The 14,860-nt window shown below is 40.8% G+C and overlaps 2 protein-coding genes across 5 annotated transcripts in view; both read right to left on the reverse strand.

The window, feature by feature from the left end:
• The window catches only part of LOC137891195 (hemicentin-1-like), a 4,343-nt gene extending 872 nt beyond the window's left edge, over positions 1 to 3,471 (reverse strand). Inside the window, exons 1-7 of the mRNA XM_068735692.1 lie at positions 3,336 to 3,471; positions 2,291 to 2,332; positions 1,802 to 1,963; positions 1,566 to 1,703; positions 481 to 705; positions 306 to 380; positions 26 to 180 (exon numbers count right to left, since the gene is read on the reverse strand). Of these exons, the coding sequence (XP_068591793.1) occupies positions 26 to 180; positions 306 to 380; positions 481 to 705; positions 1,566 to 1,703; positions 1,802 to 1,963; positions 2,291 to 2,318 (783 nt within the window). The 5' untranslated portion in view covers positions 2,319 to 2,332; positions 3,336 to 3,471. The remainder of the gene's footprint in view (positions 1 to 25; positions 181 to 305; positions 381 to 480; positions 706 to 1,565; positions 1,704 to 1,801; positions 1,964 to 2,290; positions 2,333 to 3,335) is intronic.
• A 311-nt stretch (positions 3,472 to 3,782) lies between these two features.
• Positions 3,783 to 14,828, reverse strand: usp5 (ubiquitin specific peptidase 5 (isopeptidase T)). Of its 4 annotated transcripts, none has more exons than XM_068735584.1 (20): positions 14,573 to 14,828; positions 13,872 to 14,000; positions 13,641 to 13,707; positions 13,410 to 13,537; positions 12,855 to 13,000; positions 12,361 to 12,545; positions 11,491 to 11,585; positions 10,440 to 10,633; positions 10,100 to 10,171; positions 9,522 to 9,609; positions 9,248 to 9,373; positions 9,014 to 9,167; positions 8,518 to 8,680; positions 8,340 to 8,428; positions 7,019 to 7,204; positions 6,580 to 6,723; positions 6,342 to 6,478; positions 5,726 to 5,876; positions 5,495 to 5,579; positions 3,783 to 4,730 (listed from the first exon to the last, which is right to left on the reverse strand). In XM_068735584.1, the coding sequence occupies exons 1-20, from the start codon at positions 14,678 to 14,680 to the stop codon at positions 4,637 to 4,639; spliced, it is 2,541 nt and encodes an 846-aa protein (XP_068591685.1). In that variant the 5' UTR covers positions 14,681 to 14,828; the 3' UTR covers positions 3,783 to 4,636. The 4 variants fall into 4 exon arrangements, with proteins under 4 accessions (XP_068591685.1, XP_068591687.1, XP_068591686.1 ...); XM_068735586.1 differs by having other exon boundaries at positions 7,076 to 7,204; positions 14,573 to 14,827; XM_068735585.1 differs by having other exon boundaries at positions 7,076 to 7,204; positions 13,866 to 14,000; positions 14,573 to 14,827.
• Between the last annotated feature and the right edge of the window lie 32 nt (positions 14,829 to 14,860).

Below are 14,860 nucleotides of genomic sequence, written 5' to 3' on the forward strand. Positions count from 1 at the left end.
TCCCTGGATGATTTTCATTACTGACCTTCTTTCTTCTGATCCTCTTGCACAGGACAATGACAAAGACCATTAGGACAACCACAACCAGGCAGCCTACTCCAACTGCAACCCACACCCACCAGCTGAGCCCCAGCAGCAGAGCAGCAGCAGATGGAGTGAGTGGCGCCTGGTGAGTGACGCCTGGTTGAGCCATGAAAACAGACCATTGCAAAAAGCGAGAAGTCAATGACACATCAAGTGAAGAGTCACTTTTGTTAATATGTGCTCATAGAGGGTTTACCAAAATGAACACAAGCGGTACTTACAGTCGGGGCAGGCTGGCTTAAGGTCGTCATTGGAGCTTTGGGAAGAGGATGGTGTAGCTGCTTCAGGAGCAGGTTCTGAAGGTAAAAACAAAGCACATCTTGCTTGTGGCCACATAGGTAGCTTTTGTCGTGTTTAAACCATATGCAAAGACTTTGGTAAAAGCCAGTGTCCTACCTTGAACTTTGATGGTTAAGCCCATATTGTACGTCCCCCCGTCATGGGAGAACTTACACTCCCAGGTCCCTGCATCAGAGCGGGTTACAGATCCGAGTGTCCCAGAGTGTCGACTTCCATCTGGTCTCTCCCACCACACTAAAGGGTCTTGGTTCAGACCTTTTACCTGACAGTGGAGCGCGGCCTCACTGCCCAGCTGGAGCTCACCAGAGGGTTTGGCCCCGACTGACACAGAGAGGTACAACAGACGGGGGAGAGGATACAGTGAGAACCACAAAGAGAGAGCAGAGGCCATGCTGAACTAAGGACATCATCCGGACCATTGGGAACGTGACACACCCTTATGACATGATACTAAGAGTTAAATGAAAATGTGTCACTTTTTCTGCATAAATAGTTGTTTTAATAGGTTTGAAGAAATAACCCTTTCAACAGGTCTATGTTACAAACTGGAATTTGTTTTAAAGATGTAGAAGTTTACCACGCAGGGAGGGTCCAGTGAAAGACATTCTCAAGTTGTATTATGGGACCCAGTGTTTTTAGACCTTGAGCCGTTTTAGGGACTAGAATCAGGATATGTCAGCCTCTGCTGCTTAAATTTTGAGCGAAATTTTTCTTAAATATGTTTCTTTTAAATCCCCCAATGTTTATAAAAATGCAATGGTAAATTGTTGGGATATCCCTTAAAGGCATTTAATATATATTACAAAGGACATATATTATATGTGTGTGTGTATACATAGTATTTTGAATGAAATGCCCACATCTCAATTCTTCAAAAGTTACTATATTCGTTTTGTAAATTGGCTGGAAATAATTCTGATAAATAAACAGTTGTTTGAAAACTTTATTTAATTGTACTTCTCTTTGTTTACTCACTTCAAAGACTGTTTTCAAATAATTATATATTTTAAAATATTTGATCAATCTAACAACTGTGAGTATAAATGAGGAGGATTTTTATTTTACACAATAAAATGAGAATTAAAAAAAAGATGTATTTAACGTACACTTTCTTTTAACATTTAACATTCTTCTTTTCTTTTCATTGTAACAATTAGATTTTTTTAATGTGTTCTGCTCACCTGAGACCACAAGAAGTATGTGTTCGTGAGGTGTCCCATCTGCAGTGCAAATGAACTTTCCGGCATCTTCTTCCTTCACTGCAGAGATCTCTAGCTTTGTCTGCTTCACTTTTGTCCTTTCGACACATTTAGCTCGCCCTAAAGCAGAACATACAATTCGTGTAATTCAGTAATTTTGCTACAGGTAATTTCAATTGTTTGTTTTTTCAAAAGAGTTGTCTCAAGTCTGTCTGTACCTTTGACAGGGAAGCCAGACTTCATAGGAATACTATGTATCAGGTCATCTCCATGATGCCACACCAGGCGGTTATTGACGGTGTTGACCCCACACTCCAAAGTGACCTTCTGCCCTACATTTGTGAGGATCACTTTGCCTGCAGCAGAAAGTGCACCAAGCACTGAAGAGAGAAGATCAGATTCATGAAGCACATTTCACTAATATATATTCACAGGAGAATACCACAAACTCTGCGTATTTAAACAAGAACAAACTGATGTTATTGTAACATATGTTATTACTTTGCATTGGAGATTCGTAAAATGTATAAGAAGTTAAAGGGCAATTTATCAGGTTAAATCAGGGAGTAAAATACAAATGCAGTTATTTCCCCAGGAAGACGAAGAGTCTCATAAACATAAAGGGACATATTTCGATCTATTTTACCGGCCACTCGTTAACCCTTTATTTTTGAAGAATGATTTTTAGTAGAAGTATTTTAACTCACCAAACCCAAACCACACGATTGTCTTCATTTTGAAAGTTGGATCTAAACGGAAAAAGTAATACAAATGAGCATTTCAGTCAAGACAAAAGTATTTAAGGAAAAACAAATATAATGCAGTGGTTCAACACACAGCTTCTGTTTGAGACAAGCACTTCACCAAAAAACATGTGATCCCTAACCACCGAGCTAGCTCTCTACTTCCTTCCTCTCTCTACCTCTTGTATTAAAAATGTAAAACTTCATAGACTTGCATAAAAAAAATAATGTCACTTGGAAAATTCCAGCATTTTCGGCTCTTTTGCATTTAATTAACACGCTCAATAATGCATGTAAAGATGCTTCGCTGTAATCTGTTCTGATGGTACATCAGAAATAAGAACTTTGTCAGAAAAGAAATGTGCAGATTTCTTACTAGTAAGCCAAACAAATAATAGTAAATAAATAATTCTCATAACATTGCTGACAAGCCCAAACCACTCAGTCTGTTTTCATTGCTGTTTGATGAATTTGAAAGGGTTAAGAATTAATTTCAGCAAGCTTAAATACTGATTTTAAAGTCACAAATTCACTATTTTGAATAGCCAAAACGATTACAATCTGCCAAGATAATTAGTATATATAATTCTAATAACTATACATCTGAAAAACTCTCGTTTGACATATCAATATATTTTGCCTCACTGGCCGAATAATTGTTAAAATTGAGATAAGAATCGTTCACCTTTAAAATGAAATCGACCTTAATATATAGACTTAAGGCTTTTACACATGGGTATGCACATTTTTATTCTTCACGATTAATCTAGACTCCTACACTTCAGTTCCTAAACAAATTGTGGTTTGATTATAGAGATATAAAAGGACACACAATAGCAACTTATTAAGTGTTAAATAAACAGATTTTACAAACGTGATTCATCCGTTATGTTAAGTTTGGACGACATTACGGTAGAAAAGATAGACGGTTTCAAAATGGTCCCATTAAATCCAATAATTGGAGTTTACAATATAAAACTTGATTTCATGATCTAGTTTGAGATCTTACCTTAATTTTGAAGCAGTGCCGTTAATACTGAAGGCCAAAATCTTTCCTCATCCTCTCTGTGCTTCACTTCATCGAAAACAAAAGAGCAAGGATGCAAAACCTGCAGAAGGCGGAAGACATCTCAGAAGAAACATGCACTTTGGAGTTGTAGGCCTATGCCAGCCCTCGCTCTTTGTGGCTTCTGCTCTTCATGCCTGCGCTTTCTCGCAAACTAGGCCAGGGATTCTGTACGTAGTAGTTTTTACATGAAGCTGAGAAAAGTTATTTTCAGTGGCTTGAAAACCCTGGTTTACAAATAACCTAAACAACACAGACTTTAACTACTTTAATCTAAGACAATTCAGTTTTGATCATGATGTCCAAAGCACATGGAAAAAACAGAGAAGTGAAATAAGCTGAATGTAACGGTAACTCCATGAAGACTAGTTCAAAAAGAAAAAAGCAGAGTGACAGAAAGACAATTCTTTATTTGTCACAGCAGAAGTAACAAAGGATTTGTTTGCAAAATAAAACAATAAAACAAAAATCACCCAGATATCACCCTCACCAAACTTTAAAGAAACAACTGGTTGATTGGTGTTTTGATTTTTTTTTTAAATTTTATTTCCTTTTTGCAACACACATTTGAGCCGTTATTCATTGACATTTCCTCTCATCGTGGATGTTTAACAGTTTATTTTCTTCTTTTTTTTTCTTTCTTTTTTTTTTTTTTACTTCCTCACTGAAACGGCCAGAGGAGAAGGTGGCACCCGGCTAAAATGGTGACACCAAACTGTAACCGTCCAATAAAAGAGGGGGCTGGAAGCAACACATTTTGATGGGGTGGGGCAGTGACTACTGCAGGCAGTGGAAATCAATAGTCAGGACATGGATCAAGATGATAGTTGGGCAAGGAGTGAATGGATTTAGCAACCCTCTCGTGTTCGGGGGGGCCTGTTCCATGAAGCTTTGTGAATTATCTGGATACATTTCCTGATTAAAACCTAGAACACGTGTTTTAACCAATTTTACTCAGCATAGTTGTCCAGGTAAATAACTGAATGTGCTTCTCTGAACATGCCCACGGATTGTAATTATGGATAAAAGGAAAAACCTCCCAGACACCTCATCTGTACATCTGCACCAATGTATTTAACTGTGTATATATGCAATCTGAGAGATTTATTTACACTCAAGTCAGTTGTGAAGCATGCCGGGGCATTTGTAAGAGCTCGGTGGGGTGTGACTATAAATGCTGTCTTGTGTGTTTGTGTTAGCGTCCACATTTCTCCTGCTTCACCCCGGGTCTAACGCTCCGTGTCTCATTCAGCCACTCTCCGGTAGAAGTAGAGGTATCCCAGGTCTTTGGGAGGTTTCTCTGAAGCGCAGACCTTCTGATCGTTGAAGATGACCCACCTTATGAAACGGAGAGATCACTCAGTTCACGAAGAGCTACTTGATGACTTGATGAGGTTATTGATTTGATATATACACAAAATAGAGTGGCTTTTTAAATCTTATTTGAGAAGAAAATATCCACCACTTGGGTAAAGTGACTGTTGCTTTTCCCAAATGGCCAACAACATAATTTGACAACATATAAAGGTCCTTTTTGAGCAAGCTCAGATCATTTGTTCAAAAAAATGACTGTTATCAAAATATAAAATGAATCTGGCGTTTTCTCCTTCAGTGGATATAAACTATGTTCAGGTTTCAGTGTTCAGGTTCAGACCTGGAGTCTGGTGCCCCCTGTTGAGGGACTGTAGAATGAACTACTTCATTACTTTTCATCAATGTTTCTCAAATGAGGGTACTAGTAGCCCCAGGAGTACTTTGGAGTACTGCAGCTGGTATGTGACATTTCTATCAAATGTTAATTTTGAATAACATTCAAGCATAATTCCTAAAATAATTATACTATCACGAGTTCAATAAAAAATATAAGTTTAGGTTTGATGAACCACATTTTGTATTCAATATTCCTATTTTCAATGCAACAGAAAACATTTTTCCTACCAAAATAGTTTTTGCCCTGGTATGGGTTGTCAAAAACATATTTCAAACCAGATCCATTATTGAAAAGGTTTGAGAACCACTGCATTAGAATACGTTCTCTCTCCCCCCCCCCCCCCCCCCCCCCCCCACCACACACACACACACACACACACACACACACTTACTGCTGATCCTTCTTGATGTGACACACGTAGTGGCCGCACATAGTGCTCGTCCCCATGTGACTGATGAACGCAAACAGCTCATACTCTAAATAAAGGAGAGGAATCATGTTAAGTTATAATTAGACCATATATATGACATACATTGTAAAATATGAAATCAAATTATGATGGCAATGTCGCTGCCGTCTACATGTCATGTTTCTCCACACATCTCTCATCCTTGAGACTCACTTCCTGGTCCGTCTTTGACGCGAGGCCCAGGTGGAGGGTCTCTGCCACCCTCGCTCTCTGCGGCTGAGCGACCGCCTTCAGACACGTCCATGGACTCCATGTCATCCAGGTGGGAGAAGATCCAGTCCACAGCCCGGTCCAGGACATTACTCTGTGGAACAGACACCAGTTACAGGAGACATCATCAAAGACGGTCAACAAATGGACTATTTGGTAAAATAATCAAGTGTTTTCTCTGCCTCAACATGAGACTGGTACTGTAGCTAATGAGACAACAGCAGAACAAAGCTTTGCTTATCTCCATCATCTGGAGGGGAAGTTACAGCTACTGTAAAATATCTTGTCAAAACACGTATAGTAAATAAAATCTAAGACATTGTCTCTTACCAGTGCTTCTAAGACAGCTAAGTGCAACTTTAATCTAAATCCTGCTCATTTTTTTTGAGGTATTCATGCCAACAACTGGTAAGTTCCCACAAATGAGGAAACTTGGAAACATGGACTGTCTGAATAAAAAGGGGGCAGCTGTGCCTGTATTCACACTGCTCTACTTTTAGACTAGCAGCACATAAAATCAGTCAAATCCTCATCACAAACTGAATGGAGCGATTCTAACCGTGGCTCGGAGTGCTTTGGTTGCCTGGTCTCGGCTGAAGCCCATGGACACGATGGTGGCCAGGTGCTCCTCAGAGAGGCTCTCAGTGGGTGTGGTCCCGGAGCTGCAGCCTGGCAACACCAGGGGGGCAGCAAAGTCTGCAGCCAATCAGAAAGAGCAGAATATTAGTGAGAGTGAGAGGAGCGACCAGACTGGTTGATGACTTGCTTTCCGGTAAAAATCCCACAGCTCTGCACACCTGGGTCATCCATATGGCCCATGATCCAGTTCATGGCAGCATCGATTCCAGTGTTCCCAGTGTAGTACACCGCTTTCCTGCAGGCCTCCAGTGGGAATCCCATTTCACATAACTGGGACACAGTGGAGTCATCCAGGACTGGAGCTGAATGCGTTTAGAGGAAAAAGTTCACTTACTTGGATGTACTGTATGCATTTCACATCTCTATGTCATGAAATTTACGCACAAAAAAATATGTTGATGTCCTCCAATCAGAAGTGAGGGGATGATGCTGTGTGACTGTTGATGGAAATGAAACTCAAACCACTTCAAAAGATACAAAAGTAAAAAAAAATAATAAGGCAACAGAAGGACGCAAGAAAAAAGAAAAAAAAGGAGGAAACAATGGTGGACCAATAGGAGTGAAGAAGAAAAGAGCAGAAACGACAGACAGACTAACACAGCAGTGGGGAGTAGAGAGAGTCGTCCTCCTCGTTGCCATGGAAACCCAGGATACCTTTAACCTCCACATCTGGGGTCATGAGTGGGGGCGGGGCCACCTCTGGTAGAAGCTCCTCCCCTGGCTGCTGGCCAGTAGCGCGCAGGGCGCTCAGGTCCAGAGTGTCTGGAACGTCAATGCTCACGTCTGCAGAGGAAAAATCATCGGTCACCCATCATGCACTTTGGTTTGAATATTTGTTTTCCACACTTTTTCATTTTAGAAACGATATTGATGAATGCCAGCTGAAAAAATGTCAAATAAATGCCAATATGTGCTGTGTTGCTCCTCAGAGTCCTCCTCTTGTGCTATTGGCTGGTAAAATCCATCTGCAGGTAAAGAACAGCTGAACAGCTGCCCTTCCACTTTTGAGCTATTTTGTAAAGATTTAATTCATAGCTCTTTTGCATGTGGCCACCAGGTTAATGCCAAACTTCCGTTAATTTTCTTAAGTTATTGTTTTTCTTCGCCAGAAAGCTCTGTAATAGAGAGCTGCACTTTTTGTTCCTTTCTTTGTTCCTCCTGATTTTTTGTGTAGATAAGGTGTCAGGCTTAGAATTTTTCTTTTTGTTTAGTTTATTTAGTTGTGGATTTAGTTCTACTTAGGGGTGATTGGTTTGTCATTTGGGCCAGCAAAAATCCAGCTTCTATATCTGTCAATAAAAGTCATATCTACTCATATTCTTCATGTAGTCTTACATTACTTCCTTTTACCCCCCCTTCTCTCGAACAACCTGGAGACAAACAATTGCACTCTTTTTGATTTCCCTAGAGATGGACACACAGAATTGTTCTCTACTCCACCAAACTACATAAATGCACTTCAAACAAAATGGAGCAAAAGCCATCAATGGCCTCCAAAATCTCTGCAATTTAACTTTAACTGCACAGGAAATTAACATATTTGTTGTGCGCCAGTGTAGTAATCAGAGTCGGTTATGTAAATTTCAGTCTCAACACTAAACACAAGCTTTATGCTTATGAGAGGCAAACAAGACTCGCTGTGATTACTTGCAGTAACAGACACTGACCAGTCAATCAAGAAGCAAAGTACTTTGCATGTGGCCACGGTATACGACAACTGTATAAATGACAGTGAGCCTGTACAAGATGAATTTCTGCATGTGTATAAGGTGTATTAATACAATACTCAGTCCTTCAGAATGCACTATGAGTTAATGTGCCTCAGTGAGCAGATTTCAGACTCTGTTAGGATTAGGAATACACACTTTTGTGTAGAAAAAGAACAACAACACAGTCATTTAATAATATCTTTGCTCACCCAGTTTTTTGGGCACCCAGTCAAGGCCGAAGGTGAACTTCTTAATCTGGATGACCAGGTGGTCGGGGAAAGAGGCAAAGCGGGTAGTTCTGACAAATGAGACAAAAGCTGGCATTAATAAATACATCTTGAAATTTGTTTCATCACTTTGAGTATATGCGGCTGTCTCTCTTCATACTTGGTAGCAGTCGTCTTGGACTGCACAGCGGAGCTCCAGAAGTCTGTGAGGATCTCTGGTTCACTGAGTGCCGCCATGCAAGCTGTGAAGGGGATTTGAGCTCGCACTGTGGGGGCTGATGAGTCCCCCTCCTCACGCCGGCGCTCTGCCTCCTGAAGCTCTTCTGTTGGAGAAATACGTAGATTTTTTGAGAAACACTACTAGAACTAAGGCTACTACCACTCTCCCTTCTTTTAGTGGTTTGTTTACATGAGGTTACGTAATGCTTGCCGTTTCTTTCAGGAACTTACTTAAACTTTATAATGAACATAATTTCTTTCCCACCCCCAAATTGAGCCCCATGTTCCAAGGCTGAGTCGTTTAAGCAGCAGCCCGGCTTTGAATCCGATCTGCAGCCCATTGCTGCGTGTCTGTCCTGACTATCCAATAAAAGCAAAAAGCCAAGAAGAATGAAACAATAACAACGTCAGCTTGAGTTGCACATTGTATCCTTCACCTGTGTTGGTAGCCTGGTCCATCAGCACAGGCAGCTGGACGATGTAATCCACCCGCTGTGTGTACTTGGCCTTCTGTGACTGCTGACACACAATCCTCTCCTCCACCAGGAACCTGAAGGCTTCAGATGGGTTGGACCCAGAGCGACAGTTCCTCTGTGGGTGAAAAGAAATAATAATGTAAAGAGGAAAAGCTGGGGACCAAAAAGAGATGCAGAATTTCAGTGTTACTTTACCTCCACCATGTTTATGAAGTGCATTAAAAACTCCTCAGCATCCTGTTGTCGATTCGTAGAGAACTCGTGGTGGCCCCTCCCAACAAGTGCTTTGAACATTCGTGGTGCTATTCCGATTTGGTCTCCCTGCAAACAAAGCATGAAGATTTGTCAACAGTGAGGGCTAATATTAGGTAGACCAGATTTTAACTTATTTCTAACTCCCACATGTGCCCTGGATAACTGTTAAAACTAAGACTTGTAAATCCACTGTGACGGATTGTTTTTTTCCTACCCTGGGTTCAGATGCACCAATTTCATCTCCGGGGTCTGGCGCTGGTTTGGAATACTCTCCCGACAACAAACCGTAACCAAGCTTGGCTCTGTGGTAAATAAACAAAGATGACATCACTGCACATCCAACAATATACCAGAGACTCACGTAGGAGGGGGATTTGGATAAAGGCCTAGATGTATTTCGACATGGGGGAATGTTTAATCAGGGAGAAGATTCCCATCTCTGGTGGGAATAACAAAGTTTTTGTACAGCAACAAAAGTAGACATTGTTTGAATTAGGTCACACACACATAGATTTCAATTGCAAGAGAAAACATATTATATATAAAGTATATTGTGATTTTCATCTCATATCTGATGGTTGTGCTGTTTACAAAAATGAGTGACAGACAAAAAGTGTTAAGTTACTGAATAGGACGTACAAACGACCGATTCCAGGCTAAGGTTTCCCTTTTGTTTTCACAATGAGTCACTCAATCAATTTAGATTCATACACAGTAGAAGCAAAGATTATTTTCTTGCAATAGCATAGAGCTAAAATGAAGAGGTATGCAAAGTAAGAAGAGGAGACTCACACTTGGGTTTTAAAGTCCTGGGTGGGGTCACTTGGAGCTTCATCAATAATCTTGTCGATGTTAGACACATATCTGGAAGGCATTAAGAGAACAATATGAACCAAATTATTTACATTCAGTATCTTACTGTTAATGATGAACACTTTGAAAAGTGTCATTTAAAAAAAATATTTTTCAACTCTACTGCTGTAATAGCCTACTCGATGGCAATATTCTGACTGCAGGCTGTCATAAGAATCAACATTGTCTTTTTTCACATCTCAGGAAGTGACATGGTCAACATAACAACTGGGAAGAACAGACCGGAGGAAAGGCACTACGAGTAGAAGAGGGTACTGACTTGTTCTGGAAATCTGGAACGGTGAAGAGCACTTGCATGACAGAGTTGAGGTAGCAACTGTTGCCCAGATTCTTCATGCCGGTCAAACCGGCGCCAAACAGGGGCCGCAGGGTGGTCCCCGACTCCTGGATCACCTCCCACTCTCCCACACGCTGGTTCACAGCGATCTCCAGCTCCGTCATCGTCCGTTCGGTCTGAGAGCAGAGAGGTCAAAGTATTAAGAGAATGAAGGACGCGGGGTACAAGCAAATGAAAGTCTTCGCGGTAGCCAGTGCAAGTTTTGATAATACGAAAAACTTGCCCATATGAAGGAGCAATGACAGCAAGCAGACGAGGAAGAAAGTACAAAACGCATCATCACCGCACTAAGTGCTGCACTTTGTCTTCTGCACAATTCTTAAACCCCCTGTCTGTGCAACATCATTATGTGTGTGCAGCAATACATTAACAAGACAAGACACAACATGACAGTGCAGAGTGAGGCTTTGACAACTGTGTAGTCTGAGCTCTGCATAAGAAGAGAAGCAGATGGCAAAGAAATGAATAGCAACAGGGAAACAGAGTAAACAGGTGTGGAGTAAAGTAGGCGGATATGATAATGGGTATGCTGCCAAAGAAAGAGTTCACTGTAATATTATTGTCCATCTGTAATAATACTATCATAATCTTTTAATGATATGTTTTACAAAAACATATACAAGTATCAATTAACAGTGTGCTCGTAGAAGGAAAAAGAAAAAAAACAGGAAGAAATTTTGCAAATTATTTAATAACATGATTTATCTGTGGTAATTGTTTTCGTGGCATTAGAATATATCTCTCTGACACTGCAGCGAATTTAGACTCCTTAGTAATGTACCCATGTGTCCAATACCCCTGACTACATTTGTACCACTTGAATCGTAAAGTAAAGGGTTTAACAAGAACTCACTTTGATGTTTAACATAGCAAACCAGTTGGGAAAATGGGCAGATTTCATATTTGCAATCATCAATGTGAAGAAAAAGAAAAGGTCTGCTTCCACTAAACACAGCAGAAACACAGAGCTTACCTTCTCCATGGTCATCATGTTGATGCCAAAGTGAGCCAGGTGCTCTGGTAACTTGGAATCCAGTACCATGTCATCCTCATCATAGGAATACACATCTGGACATACAAAACAGAAGTGGCAATTAAAGGCAACAAAGCCGAAAGCTTTAGACGAATGCATATAGTGCATAAAGTCCAACCCCCCAAAGTCCCATAGCCCATATTATGCCAGCAATATTTTAAGTCCAACCCAAATCCCATTTTGCAGTCTTAAATAATGCCAAAATGCCTTTAAATTTACTGTTAAGAGTTTTATTATAAAAAGTGAGAAGAAAAAAAATTAGAAATATCAGAAATGTTCTTTTTAGTCTCAGCCGGCTGGAGGGAGATGTTGGTGTCTGCGTGTGACTGACAGCAGGCTGAACGGCCAGCAGGGGAACACGAGAACAAGTAAACAAACTTGCATTGCGTCTTACAAGTCAGTGTGTTGTTCATAAAATAATTGATTAGAAAGGCTCACACCGGCATCTAAATGGACCCAAGTAACATTTGCAGGAAGTTTAGGAGGCATTAAATGTCCTGCAGCTGAGCAGAATATTTGCTATTAAGCCTGCAAACCGATACTAGCTGTGAATTTTCCCTTGGTTGAGGTTTGATTGGTGACTCATTCAACAAGCTGAGGTGCAGGACAACTTGTGTTCTTGTTTGTTTGTTAGTTAGTTAGATAAGAAGGAGATTTTAGGACAAAAGCTAACATGGGTTAATGTTCGAGGTCTGTGGCTTTTTGATTGTTTGATTGAATGTACAGAAACAAGTTTTACAAACAAAGCTTTTTCCTTTCAGTTGGACTTTAACATTTTACAACAAAAAAATCATCCTGCCATCTGCTTACCTCCTCCATCAGGAGTGATGGTACCAAGTTTGACAGCAATTGGGTATCCTGTCTGCTGAAAGTGGAGAAGGGCATGGTTGTTGCCCCCAGAGCCATCAAAATACCTGCGACCACACAGTAATTTGCCGTCTGTCAGGTTCATCCAAATATTCTCCTGGAGGTCACACACCTCACAACGCCAGCCACTAGAAAGTAGAAAAGACAAGTCACACAAACTCTACAATAAAAGTGTTCTGAAATAAATATTTGACCCGTGCACTGCCCCTAAAGATAAAGAATTGAACAGCTATCTCTATTCTAAATGATATTATTGGAGACACAACAGCATCAATGGACCAATGCAACAATGGATCCTAAACGCAAGAGCATTATTGCATACATTTTTGCATTTCTAGCTAGACATGTAATATAAGAGAAGCTTTATCTATGAAGTCACTAATCTTGGAGGAACTCCATAGGTTTATTCAAGGGACAGAATGGACGTAGTGTCTCACCTGGGAGGGATCTTGACTCCGTTGTCAAGCTGTTTAAGGTCAGCAGCATGCCTCGACTCCTGTCTCACCTCTCCGTCCCACTGTTGGACTTGTAAGGCATGAGACACTGAGTCGGCTGCCATGATACCCGCCATTGACAGGGACACCTTGAGGGACGGCAAATGAAACAACAGGAACAAATTAGACCTGACTAACAGCTTATGATGAAACTTCTCAACTACTTGATCACTGAAGGTAACAAAATGGATTATCCATATGCCCCCTATGTGCATGTGCCCTTGTGTTTTATTATTAAGGAATATGTGTTTGAAGACTAACTTGTCAAAGATCTGTAAAGACTGCCCATGTTTGCAGCAAGCCTCTGTGCTATGTCATTGCATTAAGAGAGCAATCACATTTTTTAAAAGTGTTTTCTGTATTATGACAATGTGATATTGTCAATTCTCATATTGTAGAATAGTAAGTATATTCCCATTGTGATAACGCAGACAGAACCTTAACAGGTTATGACAGTGTGATAACATTTCTGTTGCCAGAAGAGACATAAGATCTTACCCGCTCTCTCACAACGTCAGGCATGGTAGCAAGGTCCTCTGATGTCACCTCCTGTCTATCAGGTAAAATAACCACCTTTACATCCTCCTCATACAGCTCCTGCTCCACATCAAACCCTCCTTCAATCCCTGGACAGAACAGAAACAAGAGGGGAGGTAGACACAAGCCATGTCTCAAAAGAGGAAGCCTGTTTTTATCTGTGTTTGTGTAAATACTCTCTCATTGACTCACCTATAGCCAATCTGGTGGGCTTTTTCTTTGGCGGGTGTCCAGATCCAGAGTTATTGTCATCTTCCTTCTGTGGGAATAACATTAAGTATCAGTGTGTGTAGAGATCAGTTCAGTCAACGTATTAAGAGATGGTGAAGACATCAAACATAATGTGAACACGTGTCAATGTGGAATTGACCACAGTGTTTAGGAAAATAAAGTCATAAAGTAGATTAAAGTGTTCACCTGCACCTTGGCCTTGCGAGTCCGGGTTATGTTTAAGTAAGCCCTCTGGCCAGTCCGGGCATGGTACCGGTCCACATACTGACTCCCAAAGCCAAGGAAACTGTTCATGCACACATACAGTCCTCCTTCACTTTCCTGTAAAGAAGAAATAGGCAATATTGAATGTTACAACCTTTTATTGTCTCTCTAATGTAACACAACACTGGGAAGTTAAAGTTGAAGGCAATGTGGATGTCTTAGATGTCACTTCATCAGTTGAGATATTTTAGCATCCTGCTAACGCTTGCAATTCAGCTCAACACAGGTTTAATGTTATTGAAGTCCACGGGGAAATTTTAACTAAATGTAAATATTGAGAAACTATGGGCTATAACACGTTGAAAAGCATACATTGTGCTGCCACAATCGTGACAATTAATCGACTAAGTTAGCTTGTTAGCTAGTTTGACAGCATACCCAGTTACACTGACATAGCTAGCTAACAAGCTAGAGCAGCTAAGTTTCCATTACAGTGCATTATTAGCTTAGCTTGACGCTAGCTTGCTAGTTATTTGAAACCGGAAAATATAGGAAGCCAGCGCGTTGAAGTAGGACACAATGACAAAAGGTTCCATTAGACAAAGACAGGAAAGAGTGGAAGTGAATGAGAAATGAAACAACACTGTTTGTTGGCTGACGTTTTGATTTGTAAAGGGAAGATGGCTCACCGGCGAGGAAAATGACAAGGCGCATTCGTCTTTGTGGACACGGTCCCCGGGCTTCGGAACCCGAATTGTGGACAATACCGACATCAAAACCTCACCAACCTCCGCCATGACAAGCTAGCTAATTCCGCCTTTCAGTTGGACACTTGTTCTTATATGTTTTGGACCCCCAGCCTCTTGATTCCCCAGCTCGGAAAAGTCTGTTGTCTAGCCCGTCTGGTGTTGTCTGTGTACGGCTGAATGAATCATGAGATGATGCCTTGTGTTGAGGGAAGGCCGAACGAATTCAGG

This window comes from Cebidichthys violaceus, unplaced genomic scaffold (assembly GCF_023349555.1).
Source record: "Cebidichthys violaceus isolate CVI_PGR_0920_01 unplaced genomic scaffold, fCebVio1.0.p SCAF_7, whole genome shotgun sequence".
Lineage (NCBI taxonomy): Eukaryota > Metazoa > Chordata > Actinopteri > Perciformes > Stichaeidae > Cebidichthys > Cebidichthys violaceus.